The sequence below is a fragment of the Colias eurytheme genome, chromosome 13, assembly GCF_061535395.1.
Source record: "Colias eurytheme isolate Ceu_HAF_F1 chromosome 13, ilColEury1 Martin Lab GWU primary, whole genome shotgun sequence".
NCBI classification, from domain to species: domain Eukaryota; kingdom Metazoa; phylum Arthropoda; class Insecta; order Lepidoptera; family Pieridae; genus Colias; species Colias eurytheme.
Window position 1 is genome coordinate 8,311,880 of NC_142992.1, and position 26,430 is coordinate 8,338,309.

At 33.6% G+C, this 26,430-nt stretch overlaps 1 protein-coding gene across 3 annotated transcripts in view; it reads right to left on the reverse strand.

The window, feature by feature from the left end:
- Positions 1-26,430, reverse strand: part of LOC149903568 (uncharacterized) — a 202,028-nt gene that overhangs the window by 89,584 nt on the left and 86,014 nt on the right. Inside the window, exon 2 of one of the 3 annotated variants that reach the window (XM_090108477.1) lies at positions 7,401-7,511. The exons of the other annotated variants lie outside the window; for them this stretch is intronic. Within the exon in view, the coding sequence (XP_089964603.1) occupies positions 7,401-7,473 (73 nt within the window). The 5' untranslated portion in view covers positions 7,474-7,511. The remainder of the gene's footprint in view (positions 1-7,400; positions 7,512-26,430) is intronic. 3 annotated transcript variants of the gene reach the window in all.

Here is a 26,430-nt window from a genome sequence, read left to right on the forward strand (position 1 = left end):
ACATTAGGGCTAATACCATCGCAGTGGACGCGTTGGCGTTCGCTCGTTACGAGGATTGGCTGCAGCGAATTGCTATGAAACACTATGTAAATTTGCACTTACACTGGGCAAAGAACGGGGCATTTAATGTACATTTCGCTGCGTCTCGAGTCGATTAAATGAGAGGTTGGAAGAATCGTTTTGAAAGTAGGTACTAGGTAGACTAGATGAGGTGTGAACATGAGAGAATATGTGTAAAGATATTGTTTTTATTAAAAAGTGTCTATTGTACAATGTATAATTTGTTTCAATACTGAATTGCCTTTCTAAAAAATCACCCATGACTGTTATTGTTATTGACGATAAAAAATACTCATTATTATAATGCTAATTTATGTTATATTGTTGTGATATGATGCATTATTTTTATAATTAACTAAAAAAGAACACTGTATTAGTTGCACTCGAAAGTTTTAATAATAAATGCAATCAACACATCGTTTCTCTGCAATATATAAATAATAATTAAACCACAATATAGAATAGTTACACGCCAAGATCATTACCACCTACGTATAAAAACTATCCTCTTATAATAATGTAATTACTTCTTCTCTATTCGATTACCATTCCTTTCTACGCTTTCACCGGTCATCACTTTAATAATGGTCCGGGAGCCAGCAGCAGATTTTATGACCAAGTTCCTCTCAAGCGGTAATTAGTAAAATGCATCAAAGTATAGTATTATGAAGCCTCGTGAACGTCAGCTGGAGCTCGGTTGGGGGGAAGAGCGGTTGTAGCCTCCCGTATCAGCTGACGGTTTTTCCACCAAGATACAGCCAGCTGACATATATATTTATCCACAGTTACATATAAGCTATCATCAGGTAAATTTTTGTTTGAGAGGAAATAACGGAAAATAAATTTTTCTTTAAATTTAACTTTCATGTTCGAGACACCAGCTGACGTATAATACACCATGTTGTAACCAGCTGACTATTTTTTTTCGTTGAGATATTGGGTTAGCTACAATTTGACAAATTTTTAGCTGAGAGGAAATGAATGAATGAATGTATTTTTTTTCCTATGTGCGTGGGAGGCTACAACCGCTCACCCCCCCAACCGAGCGCCAGCTGACGTTCACGAGGCTTTATAATACTATACTCTCATGCGTCTGACGAATTATCTCTTGAGAGGAAATAATGAACCAAATTTGCACCTGGCTCCCTAACCATAAGGTTTATTACAAAACATTGTACAAATGACACACGGCGAATTTGTACGCAGTTAGACATGCGTGATTGCGCGCACGCGACATCCGTGACGAGCGACGACACGATTCGTCGCGTGTGCCCTAATGACGTCGCAGCTTTAAAAACCTTTAAATTAGGCTTATTTATTGCGCCGCGATTGAGCGACGAAAGCAGACCTGCTATTGTTGCTGATGCGTTTTTTATTGACGTGTTCATTATTATAAATAAAAAATAATTCTTAGTTTAATGTTGTTGATTAGGACAATCTTTACACTTATATTGGATAGTATTTTTAATATTCTCAAGTAATGTTATGATAATTTAAAAGTTTGTTACTTAATTTACCTTGCAATTGATAAGAAGGAAGGCCAATTACTGCTTCTTTATTTAAAAAGTATGAGACAGTAAAATAGCTATAATTTTTACCGTATAAATACCTCTAATTTCCTAATGACGTCAAATAAATTATAATCACTACAAATAATCGAAGCAATCAACATGAACTGAAGCCAAAACGTATCGCTTGCCTTTACATCGGTAAACCATAAACATTGATAAATCTTAACGAGCCTCCGTTTATACTCACACAAATAAGCTAGTTACATTAACAATACATAAAGTATTATGAGGGCATCGAGTTGGATCAACAAATGGACGTAAAACGTAACGGTGTCTGTTTGCATGTCACACGAGACACGTCTTTTATGTCTATAGCTAATTTACGGTGATGGAGACTTCTAGAACAATTATCGAGCGAGCTTTATCGAAGACGACTTAATACTTAAGAGTGACACCGCGACACCGCCCCGCCACTTTTAATAAAGCCATCCAAAGAGGGCCATAATACGTCGAATTTACGACCACCGTTAGCGTCCAACATAAAATTCGATGCGTGTGCATTGAGATAATATTAAGGAGACGACACCGCCTACATCACTTATGTTCCACTCAACATACGTCATGTGACGTATGTTGAGCGGTATTTTTTAATGGTTTTAAAGTGAAACGCATCAAACATGCCTTCGTGTGTGTTACGATATTGCACAAATAATACAAATAATGCGGAAAAGTGCAAAGGAATAACTTTCATCGTTAAGTACCTAACTAGATAATAATTTTTAAAACTTAGTTAGAGCAAAAAAATGGCGCACAGATTTTGTTCGTGGTGTCTCCTCCATACGTAGTAATATTATCTCAATGTGCGTGTGTGACTTTTTATCGACACAGTAAGTTGCGAGGCTCGTTATCGAGTCGATAATTTCTTTATTTCATGCCGCCTCACCCCTGCCCGCCTCGCGAACTGTGAGCCTGTTCTTTTGCATAATGCTTTTTGGTAATTAAGAAAAATCTGGTTCAATCTTCGTTACGATTTCGTTGCTTACTGGATTAATGATGTTGATACGTATTTACTGACGGGAGTAAACAAAACGGGTATTCGTATACAATGAGCAGTCAATTCGGTGTTAAATTAATGTACGAAGGATAAGGCAGTGCTTGGAGTCATTGATCATTTTCGTTTTATTTCTATTTAATGTGATTAACAAACAAAAATGTACATATTTTAAATATTCATTTAAAATTTTAAGTTTTAACATTGGTATAGATTATAATTGATACTATATATTACTTAAATGCTAATAAAAATTTTATGCCCTAATGCCATTATCAGCTTTTCTAAGTACCAACATGCCCTCATCGTTTACTCGATCTTAAAAAATTCAGAATCTCAATTATTTTTTTGATACTCTATAGTAATTTAGAAGTACCGAATAATTAAGGTAGGTACATTGCAATCAACGTATGTAATTATATATTTTGTATGTAATCAATACGGTGAAAGCAACTGCCTGTGCTGTTTTATTTGTGAACCAATTCTTTGTTTAGCTTTCATAATATTTAAAGTTACGTAACACAGTAACGAAGAAAGACAAAAGCCTATCCTTCTGAAAATAAAACAAAACTTCTCATACTTAAATAAATTATACTGTATTGACGTGGGGTTTTGTGAAGTTTCATAATCATATTCAGTGTTTATAGATATGAGTGCTGTAAGGTTTATTTTACTACAATAATTATTTTTTAGAATAATACTTTCATCATAATCAGCCCCGGGTCAGTCATAAGAGCAAAATAAATAAACCTTTTTTATGTGCTGACATGTTCCCTTGAAAACCTTGTAATGTGGTCAAATAAAATAAATATGTTCTCGGCTTATCAATGATAAAGTGCGGGTTATTAAATAAAACCGTTTACGGCCGCGAACAGAAGCGAGCTACTTGAACGTTTATGTTTTTATCGTAAAAATACCGAAATTACAATATGAGTTGGAATACGAAAATATAAAAAAAAAACAAAAGCGTTACAATCAACTTTGTCGGATCCCGCGAAACGAGAGGCAAAAACCGCGGCCGTATTCTGGAAACGAGTTCACTGGAGGTCATTAGGGTTGTGTTGAGGAATTTTTATCTTAGCTAGTTGCTATGTCAAGTATCATTTGTTTTTATGTCAGTTCGCGTAGGGCCATAGTTCAATTATGTGTACTTAACACATATTTCTGAACTTAACGCAATAACAAGAAAAAATAACATTAAGATTTACTTTGGCGTTCTATACAATTTAAATACACACGATCTAAACACAAAAAATAATTCTTTTTTATTTGTTTTATAGACCTATCCTGAACTCTTATTTTATGTAATGGTTGTTGTAGTTGTACACAAAATTGGCATCCATGACCCAAGTTCAGCGTATCAAAACAATAGACTGCTTTATTATGAAAAATCCACAAACGAAATATGAAAATTTTCAGAATAAGTCCGCTCGATCGCCATAAAATGCTACATACAGCCAATATAACTGATCTCGATAACAGAAACTGTATCAAACATTAACATTAAAAAACGGTCACCGGTTCTCATTTAATTTCCCGCGTAGCATTTTTATAATCGTGGACCTATAAATTCGCCAGGTCATATCCGAGCTAAGTGCTTATATCTGTAGGTATATATTTTATTTATGCGTATTAAGAAATTATATTATTCAACTGTTCGTAAGTATGGTAATGATGCGAATACTAAACTGTAAATTGAATAAAAATAAATTAAAACATTATACTCGTACGAGGTGATTGTCTACATTGTTGATGCGTCTTTATTTAGTGCTTCGATCAAACTTGATTTGGTTGGAGATATTGAAGTAAATACAGTATTTTGAAGTACTTTTGTTAATTTAACAATTTAATTTTTCAAGATGGAAAATTTTTGTAAAACATTCGAATACACTTAAGTAGATATTATAAGTAAGTAATATTTGTTTCCCATTTCATAAGAGCTACTATGTGTAGTATTATGATACTTATATCAAAACTTTGCATAAAGTTTTCCAAAAAGAATTATTAGATGAATAACAGATGGGAATTTCGCCATTTTACAACCGAACGTTTTAAGAAGACTTCCGAACAACAAAATTAATAGAGGCGATACAATAAAATAAACAATAAATAACAATACAGTTCGGCATTTCCCAGCCCACTGAGCGAGAGGAGTGGCGCGTGCGCCGCCTACACACACATTACCAATTCTAATAGACGGATTCACACACTTTATGATACATTTATTTACGACCGCCATAATTTATATTTATAATAAATATTGTCTTGAAACATCGTCCGCGGATTGAGAGAAAACGTGTTTTGACTGTATTTGTGTGTGCAAAACATCAAAGATACACATGCATTTTGCTGACGAAATATTGTCCTAGTTGGACATTTAAAAATTCGTTGAGGAGAATGGACATAAAATTTGAATATGAATATAATATTTTGTTATGATTCATATTATGATAGCGTAAATTATTATTAAAGAATTTAATACTACGACCGACTGCGAATATTTAGCGTTAGATCCGGATGTAAAGATACAAATAAATATTTATTAATAATAAAACACTCGTTTGTGTCGTGTGTTAAAAAGAACAAACATTATATCAACACATTTTATTACAATATCAAATTATAAAGATCACGCATAGCAAATCTACCTTATAACAAACAATACCTTAAATCAATATTACCCCACACTTACAACTTCTAACCTCTACACAATCCTAAAGTATCCCATCCAAATCACCAATCTCCTAAGTACAAACATCAGCATAGAACTACAGTACAAACCATAGTCCATAAATCCTAGACTACGTATGACGTGGCAACCCAGCCTGTAGCTGTCAATCCGCTAACCGGGCTGGTCCACGTCGCTGACAATGCACTATATCATTGCAATTATCGACTGCACGCGCATATTTCGCAACGCTCGTTTATTCTTGAATATGTAAGTGCGTATTAGTTGAACATGGTGAACTGTGAATTATGATAAATGGCTTGGAAAAACTGGATGGAGTATGCTCTTTTCTGCTAACCCGTGACGATGATTGGTTTAAGATAGAATGATATACATACTTAGCAACGTGTATGTTTTCCTTATACCTAGTCATATTTTAAATGAAGATAATAAGAACAATCTAGGAAGTTTACCTACCCAGAATTATTTTTGTAGTAGTGGATACTAGAAAGCAATTAAAGGTTTTGTATCGCGTAAGAATAAAGTATAATCATTTTTATATGTAACTAGCGGTCCGCCTCGGCTTCGCCCGTGGTACGTGTTTACGTTTTCTCTACATAAGAACCATCCTCGTACTTCAAGGAATATAATAAAAAAAGAATTATCGAAATCAGTTCAGCCATTCTCGAGTTATGCGCTTACCAACACATTTTGCGATTCATTTTTATATATAAGAAGAAGATGAGCAAAGCATTCCAATTAATTGTGTTGAACTATAGAAACAAAGTGTTCGAAAATATAAACCAACGACATAAACCCACGTTCCCTCGTCGATATTTTGAGTCGAACCATTTCAATCAGAATTAGAAAGTACTTATTAAGTTAATACAACAAATCGTTGTACGCCCAACACCCAGTGTGTCGATCAATTTGTATCTCACTTCGTGAGCTGTTAACACTTCTTAACGACCTTAATCATTAAATTGCTACGAGTTATCAGGCACCAAATACACTTTACCGTTTCAAAAAGTTCACCAATTACGCATTTTTCTATATTTGGGCGAAAGCTAAACTCCTACGCGTGAGAAACTGTCATTACTGATAATGTCTGGTAAGTGTATTGATTGTTGTATTACGATAATTATTGATTTCAAGCGCCAGTGTTTATTTTTTGTTTCAAAGAAGTTATATTAAAGTGCAACCCATCCGTAAAAAATATCATACATCGTTTAACATAATACGTACTGAGTAAGGAATTATACCAGACAACTGTCGGAACTAATAGAAAATTTAAAACCATTTCCATATTTAAACCCAACGCGGCAACAGCAATCCACGTCCAAGAAACATACCAGAAAATTGAATCAAACTTATTCCCATTGATACCGAAAACTAATTCGTTACATCGGAACGCGAGCTTGTAACAAGCCGAAACGGCGAGTCGTGCTCCGGCGCACGGAAGTATGGAAATGTGCACCTGCCAGTTGCCACTCGCACCACCCACTGCGACTAGATAAACGAGCACTCAGAGCCCACTAACTGCCCGTAGCCAGCCTCTTTCTCGCTCGTTGCTACCGTTTGATTGAACGGCTGAATACTAAGCAGTGCGCTATTTTACATGTGTACAATAAAAGTCAGCCGGGATGAGGCTTTGTCTAAATTATAATTGTGCACCGCGGTTACTGGAAGCTGCCATTCTACGCTATTAAATAGGATTACGTTTCAGATCTAAGCTAGAAATATAACATTTTCAATTACGAAATTTAACACCTTTAGCAACTGGATTTGTAAAGTTCTGGAATTACGGTACTTTGGAATATTATTTTGCATTAATCTTCATCTAATTGTCTATTTAATCAATTGCTTGGAATACGTTACCACACATAGCTATAAAATATACAGTATCAGCTCTTTTTCTGACGCCTGTTACAATACGTCAATACAAAGATATTTCGAAAATAGCTTAAACAACTGTAGAGATAATAACTGCTGATCATCAGTGATCAGTTAGCTTTTCCTCGTTGACCAGCAAAGCCGCTATAGCTGTATTCCACTAAAACATTCGTCCTTGCGTATTCTAATCTTCTACAATATAATCATTATGATGTACCTGTGTAGCACCACGCAGGCCAGACCACGGGCGGGTCCACGTCCACATCTCGGCGAGGGTATGAAGCGAGCATCAGACCAGCTCATGGGACCATCGGCTCCCCTCACTACCCTGAGGGGATAGCCAGATGTTACATTTTTTATGATTAAGTTGGTAAAGGAGCTGTATCGAACAATACATGTTATATTAACAACACACTCGGGAATAATGAAGCTTGTGCTGGTCCAAGAACGTATAAAATTGGTTTAGTAAATTTTGAGTATATTCGTTATAGATACCTGAAGAGCATGAATACTACAAATTGTCCCCTTAATGATATAAGTAAAGATTAATATTACAGCGAAGGAAAATACTTATTAGTTACATTTAGCTTTGTGTGTTTGATTGTGAGTTTTAAGTTATTAAAAACAAACAAACAAAAGTATTACTCACGTTGAATTCGGTCCAAGTTCTCATCCAATTGTTACACTCTAATCACTTATTAAACCAAAATTAATAGATTTTTTGATATGAGGGAAGAAATCGCATAATATTATTACACTAATTCCAATCACTGCAGTATGCAGTTATCTATGCGCTGTTAAAAAAGCTCCTTTAAAAAGCATAATAACTAAGGTTCTCTAAAATACACAATATTATAAGCAAAGATAAAGTTAAAATTATTATTTTTCTGCAATAGGCGCTGACGCCCGACCGGAGATAGACTAAAGCGTGACATTCGATCATTTACGGTTCAAATCGCAGCTTTGATTGCTTTTTTACATTCGTGTTAAATCATGAAATAACAGTTCATAAGAAGCATCAATTATACCTACTAATAGAGGGCAATAATATTTTTAATTATTTCTTCAATATTTATGTAGGTAGTAAAAATGAACCCAAATCCTGTCTTATGTCGTTTTAGAGCCGCTTGAAAACGTGATCCATCACTGAATGTTATATCATTCTGAGCTGATTTGATGTTACAGATCTATATTTTTTAGAAACCATCTTGTCTATTCTAAAAGCTTTCGAACACAACAGCATTGATATATTGAAACATTCCATAGAAACACAAACTGTTGATAGGGAATGTTGTTAAGGTGTTAGTAAAATAACGGTTGATATATCCCATTAACAAAGCACAAAGCTTTCAAGTTAACTTTAATTTAAATGGCTATCAAATAAAACGTATTCTGTCATGGCGTGACTAACTTCAACACTGGTTTTCTGCTTTTCATTCTATCATCTGCAGTTTAACAAGAATTTATATAGTCAGTGAAATACAAATAAAATGGATGCAACGAGCATTGAAATATGTAATGTATACGTCATAAAAACTTTATACGGTGTTGATAATAGATATTATTTTATGGTCGTCAGAATAATATCGCATTCAACCTTTTATTTATTGCTTGTTTTTTTGCTGTTTTATATTTGTGCACGCTGCACCTTATACAACGGCGGTGAATGCATCGTTCATTTAGAAAATGTCAACAATTCTCAATAGCCAAATTAATTAGCAATTATTAACCAACAAACCGTTTAGATGCCTTAGCTTTATGCGTAACACGTTATCAGAAGCGTATACAGATACCTGTGAAGATCATTTTTAATAAACTACTTAATGTCAGTATAATTATGTATAACTACAATCATTATCAGTAATGTATGCAGATATAGCCAGATAAAAGGCACTCCGCAGGTGTGATCGTGCGCCACACAACGGAAACTCAACTGCTCTCATCAATTGCCAATTGAGGTTTTTTCGCTGAGTCTATTAGATGACACGCGAGGTATATACAGGGTGTTCAATTTCTCGCAAACAATTCGATGATTATTATTATATAAATTTTCTAGATTATCTACATTCAATATAACAATTTACTACGGGTTGTGGAAACGTTTATTTAAAATCGTCTAATATTAGTAACTTCAAGAGAAACTGGTCCGGTTGGGTCATAAATAATAATCCTATACCATTACGCAAAGAAAGTGAAACAGCACAAGCGTGCCACCTGATGTTAAATGCAGTAATTATTCCTCTCTCGCGGATGCTTAAGTGTCATGTGTCGAGTGTGCATGTCAATTAAGTAATATTTGAGATTGTAAGCCCGTATAAAATATTATGACGATAAATTACAATTTAAGTCTCACTAACATTGAAAATATGGGTATAGCTGTTCAATGTCATATTATTCATCTCATTATAGAATATTTATAAGTAAAATCAATACGTGTGCAAGTTATAAAGCTTGCGTTTTCATAATATCCGTAAATGATTTGAAATTTAATAGAATAGAAAAAAATAATCTTTAAGCGGCATCTAATGCTATAAAACAAAACACAGTTCACTAATCAATCTAAACGAAATACAAACCGTTTCTCATCGATTCATCGACATACATAAATTCCATTTATATTTTCACATTATTTTCCTAGCACTACATGTCTCTTCCATTCCTTTCCATTATTTCAAAGCACCCCTTACCGATTATAGATTGTATTAGAAAAACGCACTCATACGTTCAAAAAAACAACATCCTATATAACGAAACCTAGAAAGCGATGCCAATTACTCGGTGCAGAGCGCCGGACCACCACCCCGCAGCACTGCGAGTCGTGCCCGAGTTAAACTAATAAGATCGATGCGTTCGTTTCGATGACTGTTCGCTTGATATCTGACTTGATACTTCGGAACGAGGATAACGGCATGGGAAGGAACGGTTAATGAATTGCACGAGAGTATCTTAGTTCTATATGCATGTAAATAATAATCTCAAAGGAGTTCCTTCATTACCTGTAATAATACTAAATATGAAATACAATATCGTAGACGCAAGCAATATCTAAGTCTACAGCAGCGGTAACTTGCAACATTTCCTCACGAACCAGAGAGAAGAATAACAGAAGAATATAATACACATATGAATATCTTTAACAAATAAAAAGTATTATTTTCAACCAAATTCTCGTACCCAATAGAACCATCAAATAAAACAGATAAAAAACAAGCAAGCCATCACCGAAATAAAGAAATAAAATCAAATAATACACAGAAACATATCAAATGAGGTCAACAGGCAATAATTCGACACCGTGGTACGTGAAAGAAGTATCGGGTGGCTTATAAAACAAAAAGCCAGGGTCACATCGGCGAATGTCAAGATACTCTCACAACACGTCTACATTTCGAATGGTATCCGCTTACAGTTGTTGCTACAGAAGCGGCTGCTCTATTAGATATGAGTGCTTGTTATTTTCGATCTAGAGCGATCGAAAAATTGACAGATCTATCACAACTTTTGCTGGAACTAGACGAAGGCGTAGACAGAAGTTGCGATTTTAACGTCGATGTAGATAAGGCAGAAGAATCAAATGGGCATCCGGCAAAATAAAAATTATTATTGATGATGAAATTCAAATCTAATGATTAATTACTTACGTAGGAAATCATGGCTGGCAAGACAATCATGTGCTATGAGCATTGTGCATGTTAGATGTTAAAAATATTTTGTTTGTTCTATTCCTTAACTAACTATTGCTCAAATTCTGCACAAATAAGAATATCCTTGATTTTCCACTGAATTCCGTATGACACTATGCTTTCGTACAAAAACTGTAAACTGTATATTGTTTTCCAAAAAAAAAAACACATTTATGGAACATATTTTGTCATACCTCGCTTGTACGAAATAATTCAATGAACAATGTAAGCTCTCAAGTAATATAATTAAATGTAATCGATTAGCCAAAATACTACTGATACGATTACAAAACCGTTTGTTCTTAAACTGAAACTAATTGATCTATTATGCCCACCAGACTGACACTTTAATAAACGATCCCAAAAATCAAAAGTCATAGACTAGCATTACACAATGTTACCCATTACGAGAGTGCACATAATTAATTAATTAATTAATTAAACATAAAAATACAAGGATATTATAATAGGACCTGATGATTAAAAAGATAATATGACCTGCAGACCTACACTAAGACAGCTTGTATCGTAGGCCTGCAACCCTTCCTGATTACACAATAAGGTAAGTGGTACTCATTATATTTCAGGTATTAAAAATTATCTGATATTATCAATCAAAATTATTTATACATAAAGATAAAACATTATTTAAACATATTAAGATTAAATTTACATTTTTATTTATTAATTTATAAACTAAATGAAATCTGCGCCTAAATTAACGCCTTTATTTATAAGTGTGTAACTATGTGTGAATATGTGTGTGTGTGTGTGTGTGTGTGTGTGTGTGTGTGTGTGTGTGTGTGTGTGTGTGTGTGTGTGTGTGTGTGTGTGTGTGTGTGTGTGTGTGTGCGATTTGTGGCAAGACAGAGAAAATAACATGGATCAGACAATAACTTTAAGCATTCTCTCAATAGCTTCATAATCACACTCAATCAACCAGTTTCTTATGGCACTGTTGGCATCTCTTATGGACATCGAAGGCAGAGCTACAATATCTTTGGCCATTCTATTGTATATGAGAGGTCCAAGAAATGCTTGCTGGCGTTGAGCAAGTTTAGTGCTTGTTTTGGGCTTAGAGAAGACTTTATCTTTCCTTCTTTTACCTATAGGGTTAGAACTGATTAATTGGTGCTGATTTAAGAGAATTTTTTGAATAAAGAGTTGTCTTACAGTTAGTACCCCACATTCAGCGAATAACTCTGATGTACCAAAATAAAAAGGCCTGGAAATGGCGACTTTCAATACCGCTCTTTGAGCCCGTTCCAGAATTAACATATTGGTACTAACTCGAATGAAATCTGATATAGCCATCGTTAATTCGATTAAGTTGTAACGTTAACGGTCTGGGACTGTAACGGTACCACCACTTTATGAATGGCACCGCGCGGTAGGTATTGGTGCATTCTAAAATGATTAGTGCCAAGAACAACAGAGTATATAACATCAGAGAGCCGATACAGGTTAATGTTGCCGTATTTCAAAGGAAATGACCACTATCTCGTATAAAATTGTCTCTGGGCTATCCATTTCGTTCGATTGAATTGTCCGAATGTATTACTGCATCGTAGCATTGTATACGGTAGTAATAATAATAAAGTGGATACAATGTCGCCGTCATATTTAGTAAATGGATTTAGTTTTCAATGTGCGTTCGATCGCAGTTAAATTTCAATATAGTAAATATTTATGTTTCAATTTTTAATAGTAAGGCGATGTGTTAGTTAAATTATACGCTACCGCCTAGCGCTTGGTGAAGTCGAAATAATAATACTGCTATCATTTTCAATTTTTAATATCAAGACGTAATAAAAATGTTTAAATGTAAAGTCTACATTTTAATTAGATGTTTCTGACAAAGAAGCTGATATAAAATATATACATCATTCAAAGCTCTGCTTTTCCTTGTAAGAAGTTTAATTAAATCCAAGTATGTACATTGTACATTAAGAGAGGAATGATAGACTATCGATTGGAATCGCGAACACGAAACTCTGTCTATAGATATCTTGTTGTTACATAAGACCTAAGGCTGTGTTCAGTCTAGATAGTAAATAAACATTTACAGTTATATATATATGCGAATATTAAATGATAGAGATATCTATACTCTGCTATAAATTTTAATACATAATATAATATACTTGTGCTGTAGGCTGGCGCCTAGCTTGACTTGTCAAGATTTCACCATGAATTTTGTTTTAAAATTTCTAGGCAATTCTTTAGTAAAGCAAAACAATAATATGAGCTACTGTAATTGTGTTTTTAAACGAAAAAAAAAATTAAACCTTGCGAATATATTCGTTTGATACATTTACGAAATGCCCAGAAACGGATCTAACAAAAATTATTTTTTTTAATTCTTACATTTAGTACTGATCCTTCAAGATTACATTATTGATGTCCTTGTAAACTTTTTGAACTAAACTTCAAAATATCCATCAAACCGAGAAATTCCTTTACCCAAAATATGCTACATCAAAACCACCCTGACCGTCCTTACCTATATCAAACCATGACACGCTCCAGTGAACGGGCCCTTACCAATAATTCATTAACGATGAAATGCCCATTGGATAGAATATATTAATGATAGGGTCGAAGGTAAGCGGTCAGATCAAAGCGGGGGTCCGTTAATCATGATTTATTCGCTGCGAGAGGGACCTTTGAAATATTGGTATTATTTACTTAACGACCCCACCGGTTGATACTGTTCAATATGATAGATGTTAACTGTTGTTTAATTACGTGTAATGTTGTATTATTGAGGATAATAAATAATATTTAAATACGTTTGGTAAGCACCTCCGTCGTCGTTTTTTTTACAGTAAAATCGTTTGCCGCTAGTTAGCCTTTAATAATAGTAAAAGATAGAAAGAGTCAAGCAATATAATAAAAATTATTAAACTCGTTTTTTTTTTCTAAAAAATATATTTCAGCATCATTGCTCTATTAAAGATCGTGATTGTTTTACTGTCGTACCTACCTGTTTTAATTTACTCTTGATATACCCACTTAAAAATGCATTTTTTCTTCTTTATTTCGATACTTGTTTATTATAATATTAAATCTATTAGTAGTGGTACATTTCCGAAAAGCATGTATGTAATAACAATATAATTAATAACATTTTTACAAGACGTATTACAATAATTTCTCATGCGTCCAAACTACAACGAAAGTAACCATTAATGATGCATTTAACCCAATTAATAATGATATCAAATAACTCTTATTAATCACTCATCATCGAATTTAAATCGACTAGACACGAACGAAAGGCGTGAAATTCGAAATACGTGTCTCTATGCTATTGTAGGTAATAGAGATTTTAACAGCGAAAGTTTTCAATGCAATCATTCCTCATTAATCAAACGGAAAATAAACACGAAACTATGCAATAATAGCCTTTATTATCCAATGATAAGAATGCTTCTCGTTTAATCCAATTGTTATTCTAATTTAAACCGCCCTCATCACGAAAATGTTTAATTAAGTCGGCGGAACATCTTTATTTCAAAACCAATAACATGTTAATTTCGTCAATAAGACGCGTACAAGATTGTATCCGAGTTCATTAATTATTAGACATGATTGCTGCTTAGATGCGATGTAAATTGTATATTTTATGTGCGGTTTAATATTGCTTATATCAATAAAGTTCATGAATAATTTGCTGGTAATCAAAATTGGAAATAATAGCGTAATTTAAATTTATTTAATCAATAAAACCGATTTTGTTTTAATCGTTCATAACATATCTCTAACACAACGCTACGTTTATTTAGATACTCCATTTTAGTGCTATTATAATATCACTAAAATGGATTATTATATTATAATTAAATATGTTCACAGAGAAGAACCCAAAGGCCAAAGTACTAAATTAGTTATTTGAAGCTGTATCCAAAATAAACAGTATCATTCCGTATCACCCCTCATGCTACGATGCGTGTGGTCAACGTCTCTTGACAAATAGAAATTGACTGCGATCACTGGAGCATGTCTTTTAAACATAATTAATAAATGAAGACCTAATATACACTTAATAACATATTATATTTGTAATTAATCAAGATGTAACTAATAGTGTTAAATGACAATTGAGGAGCTTCGGAACAAAAACCGCTAAATCCACTTTCTAAGATTTTTGACAAATCGGAAAAAACGTTTTTTTTCTTTGGTTTTTTAGGTAAAAGAGAGTAGAATATCTTAATACTAGCGACCCGCCCCGGCTTCGCACGGGTGCAATGCTGATACTAAATACACTACAGAAAAACTGTGAACGTTGTATATAAAAACATAGCGGCCCGGCCACAGACATGTATATATAAGTAGACAACGCAAGTACCGCGATCTGTATGAAAACCAAGCGTGTCATATTTTTTGTACTGACCTTGACGCGTTATGACGTCACGAGCGCTTTTTAGTGATGTTAATTTCATTTTACGCTAAATCGATTAGGCCGCCACTCGCGCGGCGATTCTAGTATCGTCCTATCCCATCGAAGTAAATCGAAAGAAATCAGATCAAACTAGATCTATGTCTAAGAGGTAGTCAAATAAATGAATCGTAATCGATTACTAAATCGATTCAAGACAGAAAAATGATAATTACCATAGACAGAGGGATGATAAAATAAAGTTATAAACCTTTTAATATTCTAACAAGTAAACTAATGTGTTTTAGCTTTTTCTTACATATGCCCATTGAGTTACCATGTACTACGTACTAGAGAGGCCATCGAAAGAAAGTAATGAAACTGTCAATCAATCAATCTTTATGTCCCGTTGCATCGATCCATTTTCCTTTTATGTTCGGGTTACTTGGAAAACTGAAAAAACAAACATAGTCTAAGCAATAAGGAGTTTTCTTAAAAAACTCCCAAGATGACACTTTAACTAATGGCGTCCATGTCATAATATTTATTTTTAGTACCTTTGTATTAAAATACTTAAAAGTTCTAGGTCAAGTCGTATTAAATGACAAAAAAAATCTATGCCTTTTTTTCTGAAAAATTGCTCCTTCAAATTATCATTTATCTGTTCGATTATAAAATCGATTAGAATCGAGAACTGTTGCATCAAATGAACATCACTAACCACAAAATTGGACAGAAAAATGAGAACAGAAAAATGAGAAGACGCTATTCATTGCTTGTTATCATACGACGCGATCTTTACCGTGCCAAGTAAAAGCCGCAATGTATTCCGAATCATTTCGTATGATTTGGTATCCGTGTTTGTCACGATCGTTTTCCACAGATATTCTTTATTTGATTTTAAAATAAATAGTGCATATTCTGATTAGAAAATTACTTACCGGTGGAAGGAAACATCTCTGCTAACTCGGCCACTCACAGCTGTGGAGTTTCTACAGTTTATAACGGCGTAATTCGGCATTTTACTTTATTCAGCTTCACGTCTTTCCTTGGCGAACTGCAAGCGCGGACTGAGTGTAGGCCAGCGTCAAGTAAGTTTCATAATCGTAGTTTGGACACGGGAAGTACATACACTCGCTTAGTCTATCTTGATATATGTCCGTGGGCCCGGCCGGCCGGTACCGCCGCAAACGCTACGTCCCGCAATTTTTAAATCTGTAATATCTTCGAAAATATTCACTTAAATCATACGGTGTAAAGTGCCATATAGATCTATATTAAATGAACAATGTATTCAAGGTATTTAATTGGTTAAGGATTAATGCTGTATTGGTGAAAATCGCTTCGAAAATTAGCTTTTATTTGTCGTAAAAAGTAAATGACAAAAAAAATTTATTGTGGGTTATCCATAAGAGATAGACATATACCATCGCGGACTTTTCTGTAGACCTTTTCAATATGTATAATACATACTTAGTACATTATTTTGATAAAACTCGTAGGGTTCAGCCTGCGTTTGCAATATAAGCGGAAACAATGTAATTTTTCACGACATCACATTAGAAACCTCAAAAATAACAGTACTTCTCCACTATTTAATGGATGTTATTATACATATAAACCTTCCTCTTGAAACACTCTATCTATTAAAAAAAACCGCATCAAAATCCGTTGCGTAGTTTCAAAGATTTAAGCGTACAAAGGGACATAGGGACAGGGAAAGCGACTTTGTTTATTTTATACTATGTAGTGATATCAACATTAGCAACATTGTTGGTGGCCAAATCAACAGATTCGTGTGTGAAGTAATAAACGAAAAAAAAAATGGATATAGCGGTTTTTGCTTAGACTATCCGGATTTATCGTTTTTTGAAAAAATCAACTAAGGATTTATCGCTATGTGAAGTAAGGAAAAAACCATTAACATTTTTGGTTAAAACTAAGTATATGAGGAATTAAATAATTAAAAATTAAAAATTGATATATCGGTTTTTGTCTCAACCTTATAAAAATCTATCAAATTTACGTAGGATTTATCGGTTTCTGTTAAGATATCAATTTTCTTTTACCTCATCAGTGGATTTATCGGTATCTGTATAGATCATTTAACTTTAAGCGCATTTTTCTACTAGATTCATCGGCTTTAGAACAGATTCAATAAGCTTATCATGTAAAATTATGCAAAAGCATCGAAATTACAAAAAAAAAAAAATACAGCATGTCGTTTATCGGTTTTTGTTCCGACCCTCCTCAATTAAAATGTATATTTAGGCGGTAAAAAAGTATAACACTCGTTTCATCAGTTATGTTATAATCACACCTTTATAAAAAATTGTAATATACAAATTACATCAGATTCAAAACATTGTACATCATTGATGCATATAAATCAAACAATAACAACACATATGCATTACGTAACACAATCGTCTGCGTGCAATCATTGTACAGACAAAAAATAACATTAAGAAGTTTCAGAAGACTTCCAAATCTTCAGGTTTGTAACCATAGAATCGCTTTGGTCTTAGACAAGCGATGGTGCATCTAGAGCGAGGATGCGCGGAGGTCGGGCCAAGGTTCAGGCGGCTGTACCCTTTGTTCTGTATGTAGGTTAGTGCGGGAGTACTTACAATTAGTCATGAACGATCTCGCAGCTTGCACGAGATCCATTGAGCGGTTGAACGGTCGTGACCTATCAGAATTGTTTTGGTTCCCTGATCCCTCTTTGAATGGAATACGTGTGTGCTAGAAGAAATTTGTACACCATCTGAATGCACTTTATCGGTGTTAATTTTGTGTACTTGATTCCTACAAAACAATTATGGCGTTATTGTACAGAGGCTCTAAATTCGAATAACGGTCATAGAAAATATCTATCTGCCAGAGAGGAAAATTAATATCAATAAATATGATCAAATATTGTGAATTAGACGAGCGATACCAACATTAAATCATCAGCCTTGTCATTTAGCTCACAAAATTTGACTCAAATGAACTCCAGCGCAATTAGCAACGAGAAAAAACTACATACATTTAAATTATCTAAAGTCTTCCAAAACAGTATCTACGCTCGTTCTTTAAGGTTGATGTTCCGACCGTCCCTCCATACATTTTTGATTACCTCTAAACACTTAACACAGACACTATTTCTTTAAAACTAATCATTTTATCACTTCTCTATAATGAAATGTGTGCGCGTTCGACCTTTTTAATCAATAATTTACAATATTTACTTAGAAAAACAACAGTAAAATACCGGAAAAATTTGACACTTCTACAGTAGTGTGCGTGACTTTTGCCAAGCGAAACACGACATAAAGCACGACATCTAGCGCATAGACTATATACTTATTACAGATCTAGCGCGTCAATGTCTAAACGAAAGGCGATGTTTAGACATTGACGCGCTAGATGTCGTGCATTCGCGTTCGTTATCTTATGCATAATGAGCGGTTACCTATCTTAATCTCGAATTTTAATATTCCGAATATCATAATCCAGAAAACGTTTGGACATTTTTTCATAACCCCGAATTTTAAAATTTCGAAGTTTTGTTTGCCATATAATCGCAACTCCGAATTTCATTTGCCCATTTCTTTATTTGTACGACGTTTTACAATCCAGACGAATGAATTCCAGACATACGAAATCTAAATGCACAAAATCCAGATGACCGTAATCCATATGCACGAAAGCCAGATTTTTAAAACACAAATTTTTGAAATACAGTTAATTGATATCCAGACAAACAATGTCCAGATTTTTGAAATTCCAATAAACGATATCCAGCAAAACGTTATTATAATATAACCTAACCTAACCTTCTGAATAGATTTTAACACTTTAACCTTTCTGTAATGGGCAAGTAAAACAATAGCGAGTCGGTTCTGGCACTCGCCGGCCGCTGCCGCGGCACGCTCGCTTCGCTCGCTCGGCTCGTGCATGGGGGGTCACAGTTCAAACCTAACCTAACCTACTGAGACGAATTTGATACTTAAACCTTTCTGTAATGGGCAAGTAAAACAATAGCGAGTCGGTTCTGGCACTCGCCGGCCGCTGCCGCGGCACGCTCGCTTCGCTCGCTCGGCTCGTGCATGGGGGGTCACAGTTCAAACCTAACCTAACCTACTGAGTCGAATTTGATACTTAAACCTTTCTGTAATGGGCAAGTAAAACAATAGCGAGTCGGTTCTGGCACTCGCCGGCCGCTGCCGCGGCACGCTCGCTTCGCTCGCTCGGCTCGTGCATGGGGGGTCACAGTTCAAACCTAACCTAACCTACTGAGTCGCATTTGATACTTAAACCTTTCTGTAATAGGCAAGTAAAACAATAGCGAGTCAGTTCTAGCGTGGGGGTCGTAGTTCAAACCTAACCTACTGAGTCGACTTTGACACTAAAACCGGTCTGTAATGGACAAGTAAAACAATAAATTTACTTACTAACAATGTTTATTTTCAGTCGATAGTAATAGTATAATCACGATTGTATGGAAATCAAATAAAAAGATGATGAAAATCTGGCAATAGTTTATCTGTTATACGATTATATGGGAACCAAATAAAAAGATTATGAAAATTTGGCAATAGTTTATTTGGAAAATGGTACGATGGGAAACAAAAAAAAGTATTCTGAGAATCTGGTATATTGAGATCTGGATTATGAGAATACGGGAAACAAAAAAATACTTTTTAAAAATCTGGTTTTGGTGCATCTGGAAATTGATTCATCTGGGAAATTAAAAAAGGAATTTTAAAAATTTGTCATTCATTACATCTGTCTTTTAAAAGTTCTAACAACCGTTTTCGGGGTTTTAAGATTCGGGTAATAGAAATTCGAGTTTTTAATAGGTTACCATAATGAGCATAATTCTAATAAATCAAAGTTCTGTGTAAAAATTGAGTAATTTCATTTCCAATCGTTCAAAGAAAATAACAATAAAATAAAATAAAACTAATGACCTTAGAAACTATGTTTTTTTTTATTTATTACTCATTATTGTTCGTCCGTCGTAGGTCTGTAAACTGTATTGTACACTGAAGGTAAATGGTACTGTAGGTACTTTAGTTCGGCGTCGTCGCTCGTCGGCTTGATATAAAATTACATTCTTGATTTCATTGACACGCGCTATGATTTGCGCGCGGAATTTCTTGTGTTGTGAATTTATTTTTGTATGCTATGCATTTTAATTGATTCAAATTGCAATGTTTCTCTAGTATGCATTTGAGACTATATTGTAAATTGTAATAATTGATCGTGGGTATAGTAATTAATTATTCTAATAACGCAATTAGTAATATATGTATTTTCGGTGGGATTCAAAACAAAAAATTGGCCCGTGATTTTTATGAAATTTCACCACATTGCAAATCACATCAATCATAGTTCATACACATGTATGACGAAAGTGATTAGTATTGTGGCTAACATTGACTCATCAGTTCATCACTGAAACCAGTGATAAATCAGTACCTATATCATATTGTGTTTGAATATTTTTAAACAATGATATAAGTATACAATTATTATAAATCGGTAAACTATCAAAGTAATCACAAACTTGCAAACATTGGTAAAATGTCCAGTAGTTTATGAGCCTATTCATTACAATCAAACAAACAAACAAAGTTTTCCTCTTTATAATATTAGTGTAGACAAACACTATGAATACGATCACGAATGCAAATTCGGGGATTTTCTAATTATTGCTAAATAATAATTGAATTCGTTTTGAAATACTCTATAATTTTTAGTGTATAAATAGACATTTATAATGTGGTGCTCATTTTTTTTGTACTGCTAACGCTATTGTAGGTACCTATTTTCGTTGTTTTATTTCAAGTGAACACGGCCATACAATTTTGTCACGAGCCGCCTATGATTGTAGGTACTTTTGTTAGGCTCCTTCGTCGTCCGCGTCGGCTCGAAAGTTCTTGATTTCATTGTCACGCGCTATGATTTGCGCGCGGATTTTCTTGTGTTGTGAATTTATTTTTGTATTATTATTATTTTTTATTTATTTTTTTATTTTATTGATTCAAATAAAATATTTCACTAGTATGCATTTGAGACTATATTGTATTATGTATAATTTATCGTAGGTATAGTTATTCTTATAACGCAGTTATATTTTCGGTGGGACAATTTGACCCGTGATTTTTCTGAAATATCACCACGTTGCAAATCACATCAATCATACACACGTATGACGAAAGTATAGTGGCTATAATTGACTCATCAGTTCATCACTGAAACCAGTGATAAATCAGTATATCATATTTTATTGTGTTTGAATATTTTTTAAACAACGATATATACAATATTATTATAAATCGGTAAACTACCAAAGTACTTCCGAATTTTCAGACAGACAAACAAGTAGTTTGAACACGCAGTTTTCTTATACTAGTAGCAAAAATCAAAACCATAATATTATGTTTACCTACTATATTTTACTAAAAGTCGAGTGCGTCGAAATCGTAAATAATAATATGTTTTTCACCTTCCTGGTTATTTTCCCATAGTAAATAGTGTTTTAGGTTTGTTGTTGTAGGTAGGAATAATAATAATTATTCTTACATGTTGGTTATGAAATGTATATTGAAATAATTTACTTTTACAAATCATTAGTGATATAAGTTTTGAGTGAAAATGCTTGGATCAGCATAATATTATATGGTACTTCAAATACATGTTTTGATAAAAAAAACAATAGTGTAATAAAATAAAACTGCGTTTTATTGTAATCAATGTTGACAATTTTAAATTCCAAAATTATTGATCAATAAAATAGTTTACACCAACAAATATAACTTTTATTTTTATAACAATCGTTCATAATATAAACCGTAGCAGGTGGCGTTTTGAAGTTCTGTCTACTCATACAGAAAAATGGAAAACTTGTTTTTTTTGTAAACAATTTATTACTCATGTTGTTTGGCAACTCGAAGCGTGGTCGTCCGTCGTAGGTACTTTTGTTCGGCGTCGCGTCGTCGTCCGCGTCGGCTTGATATAAAACATTCTTGATTTCATTGACACGCGCTATGATTTGCGCGCGGAATTTCTTGTGTTGTGAATTTATTTTTGTATGCTATGCATTTTAATTGAATCAAATTGCAATATTTCTCTAGTATGCATTTGAGACTATATTGTAATAATTGATCGTGGGTAGGTATAGTAATTAATTATTCTAATAACGCAATTATATTTTCGGTGGGATTCAAAACAAAAAATTGGCCCGTGATTTTTATGAAATTTCACCACATTGCAAATTATATATTATACAATTACAATTACAATTATTATAAATCGGTAAACTATCAAAGTAATTACAAACTTGCAAAATATGCTTTTCCGAATTTTCAGACAGACACACAATTTTACTAGTTTGTTTTAGCAAAGTAGGTACCTATACCTATACGCTTACGTCGCGCGTCGCGTCGTCGAAAACGGTGCGCCCAGAAACAAACATACCTAATTCAGTTACAATCCTTTTTTTGTTCCGTAATTTATTGTATTTATTCTAATACGATTTTTTTTATTCGTCGGCCAGTTCTACTAGGTATAAAAAGATAAAATTGAAATATAATTATTGTAGCGACAGCCATATTATGTTACTATGTTTTCGTAAATATGTTTTTCACCTTCCTGGTTATTTTCACATAATCTTATCTTCTTATATATAAAAATGAATCGCAAAATGTGTTGGTAAGCGCATAACTCGAGAACGGCTGAACCGATTTCGATCATTCTTTTTTTATTATATTTCTTGAAGTACGAGGATGGTTTTTATGTAGAGAAAACGTAAATATTATGTACCACGGGCGAAGCCGGGGCGGACCGCTAGTATATATATATAAATGAATCGCAAAATGTGTTGGTAAGCGCATAACTCGAGAACGGCTGAACCGATTTCGATAATTCTTTTTTTATTATATTCCTTGAAGTACGAGGATGGTTCTTATGTAGAGAAAACGTAAACATGTACCACGGGCGAAGCCGGGGCGGACCGCTAGTCTTATATATAAAAATGAATCGCAAAATGTGTTGGTAAGCGCATAACTCGAGAACGGCTGAACCGATTTCGATAATTCTTTTTTTATTATATCCCTTGAAGTACGAGGATGGTTCTTATAGCTAGAGAGCTAGTTAGTTTAGTTTTAGTGCAGTGGCAGTGTAAATGTTGTTGTTGAGGTTATGTAAATTTAACACTTTAGTTAACTACCAAGATATAAAGAAATGAGGATAGGACACAATAACTATTGGTTGAGGTATTTATAAACTCATAATATACTTTTAAAAAAATCACGTTTTAATAAATTTCTAGAATTAAATTAGAACAGCTGATTCAAAATAGCCTAAAAAATCTTAATAATAATAATTACGCTTCACAGCAAGAAGAAATGTACCATATGTACCCGCACAAAGTCGATATTATTGTGTTGCCTACCGTTCGACTCAATGGCTAGGGTTGTAACTACCTTTAATAATTATTACCAAACTAATAAACCGAGTGATGCGAAATAACCATAATTCTTTTAGAGTTTGATAAAATGATCAGGCAGGTATTTTCTTTAATCCTCTGAATTCTCGGTTACTAAATTGTATCGTTGAAATTATTCTTAATCGCGTAAATTTAATAAATAATCATATGGAAAACACTTTTCATTTGTTTTTTTACTTTCACGCCCAACTACTATACAATAATTACGTTGTTTCGGTATTTTGACGAGAAAACGCAGGAAACATCCGTTGTATCATTTTAGATAGATTGTATATTTTGTATCTGTAGAATTGAAATCAAAGCTATGTATATGTTGTCTCCATTCTTTTCTTATCGGATTGTTGATCCCAATGCGAATGCGTCACTTAAATTTTATAAAAGACAATTAAGAACATCAAAAATAAAGTGATACGTAAATATTTCACAGTGCAATATATTATGTAATTAATAATAATTATATATTTATGAAAAAATAATTACATCAGATTTAATAATAGCAATTGTTTTGAATGTACATAATATGAATAAATGATTACATCATAATAGTAATAATCACAATTGTTTTATTTCCCATTTGTTGCAACCCTAGCATATTTTCATGTAGCAGCAGAAGTACCTACACTGGCGGCGCGGCGGCATCGTGCGACATCAAAGGCATTGCCTTACTAGGTAAGTTTATAATGACTCATTTCTTTTATTATATAATTTACGTTTTACTTTTACAGAATCCGATTCAATGGATTATGAAGACGAGTCACACAACGCCATACGATAGTGATGATGAATGAACATTTCAATAAATGCATGCGTGTTTTTTATGTTGTTTTGTAATTGTTAATTGTTTCTTAAATAAAGAAATAAACTAAATATTTAAATGATGATTTGTTATTTGCAACACAACTTTATATTTGAGATTCTTTACAAATGTATATTTAGTTTTGTATCATCAAATTTATAAATTTTATTCCATAGTTTTCAAAATTAAATGTAAATGACCATAAAAACATTAATAAAGTAAATCATTGATGTAAGGTCAGGGAACGTAATACATATATACATCTGACCATGTAGAAGCTAAGTCTTGTTGACTGCTGAAGTCTGTAAAGTTTTGTTGTCTGCTGAAGTCTGTACGCAATGAAAATGTCTGCCGTTTCGAAAATAAGTTTTTAAGACCCTAATAAATAAAATATATGAATGGCAGATCTGGTCAAATACTTTCAAAATTGTATTTTTTTCAGCACTTTCATAAGTGTCTGCCAGAATGTTATCCGCGTGATAATGGTCTGCCATTGTTATTTTCCGATAGTAATAATAATCTATTTTCAAATATCAAAATGGCAGACGTGGTCAAATGGTTTCAAAGTTCGCCAAAAATTTCCACCTGTCTTACCTAAGCGCGCGCCCCGTCCACCACTCTGGGCTTAGTGACTCCTCATCTCATGTATAGTAGGTATAGGGGAATCAACACACAAAAATCCAGGTCTGGTCAAATACATACAGGTAGCTTTGCGCTAGCTCTCTAGCTATTACTTCTTATGGAGAGAAAACGTAAACATGTACCACGGGCGAAGCCGGGGCGGACCGCTAGTAAATAATAAAATAATAAATAGTGTATTAGATTTGTTATTGTATCTTGTATACCTACGAATAATTATTCTTACGTCTTGTTGGGAAATGTTCAAATACCTACCTATTGAAATAATTTACTGTTACAAATCATTAGTGTTATTAGTTTTGAGTGAATAGGCATGGATCAGAAATTCAGAATATAATATGCTACTAACTACTCAAATACATACATGTTTACACAACAAACACCACTGACCTCTATAACTATAAGTTATAGAGGTCAGTGACCGTCAGTGACAAACACTATGGATACCTACGCTCGCGAATGCAAATTCGGTGATTTACTAATTATTGATACCTAGTCATTGAATTCGTTTTGAAATAGCCTGTACTTTGTAATTTTTAGTGTTATAGACATTTATAAAATGTGGTGCTCATTTTTTTTTGTAATAAATTATCCTGCTACGCTATTGTATTTTCGTTGTTTTATTTCAAGTGAACACCCATACAATTTTGTCACGAGCCGCCTCTGGCCTCTGGGTGAAATCAACCAGTCAAATGATTTTTGTTCTAATTGTATTTTGGTAGTAGTTTGTTTAGAATTTACATTACCATTGTTTAATTTTTATTTTGTATTTGCAGTAAAATAAAAAGATGAAAAACTTCATTAGGTATATTGTACGACACCTCACTCTGAATCGCGCTAGCGAAATTTTTTCGTTACAGAGCACATATACAACTTTCGGACAATCTTCATTGAGGCCGGCCGGCAAATCGAGTATGTCGAAAAACTTCACTTATTCGATGGAGGTATTCTACCTTCCTTCCTCCACAGTTGTGGGACCCCGACGTGCATTGAACACGCAGCTTTCTGATACTAGTAGCTAAAATCAAAACCACAGATATGTCTGTGATCAAAACCATAATAATATTTTTACCTATTATTTTACTAAAAGTCGAGTGCATCGAAATCGTAAATATGTTTTTCACCTTCCTGGTTTTTTTTCCATAGTAAATAGTGTTTTTGATTTGTTGTTGTATGAATAATTATTCTTACTTGTTGGTTATGAAATGTATTTTGAAATAATTTACTTTTACAAATCATTAGTGATAT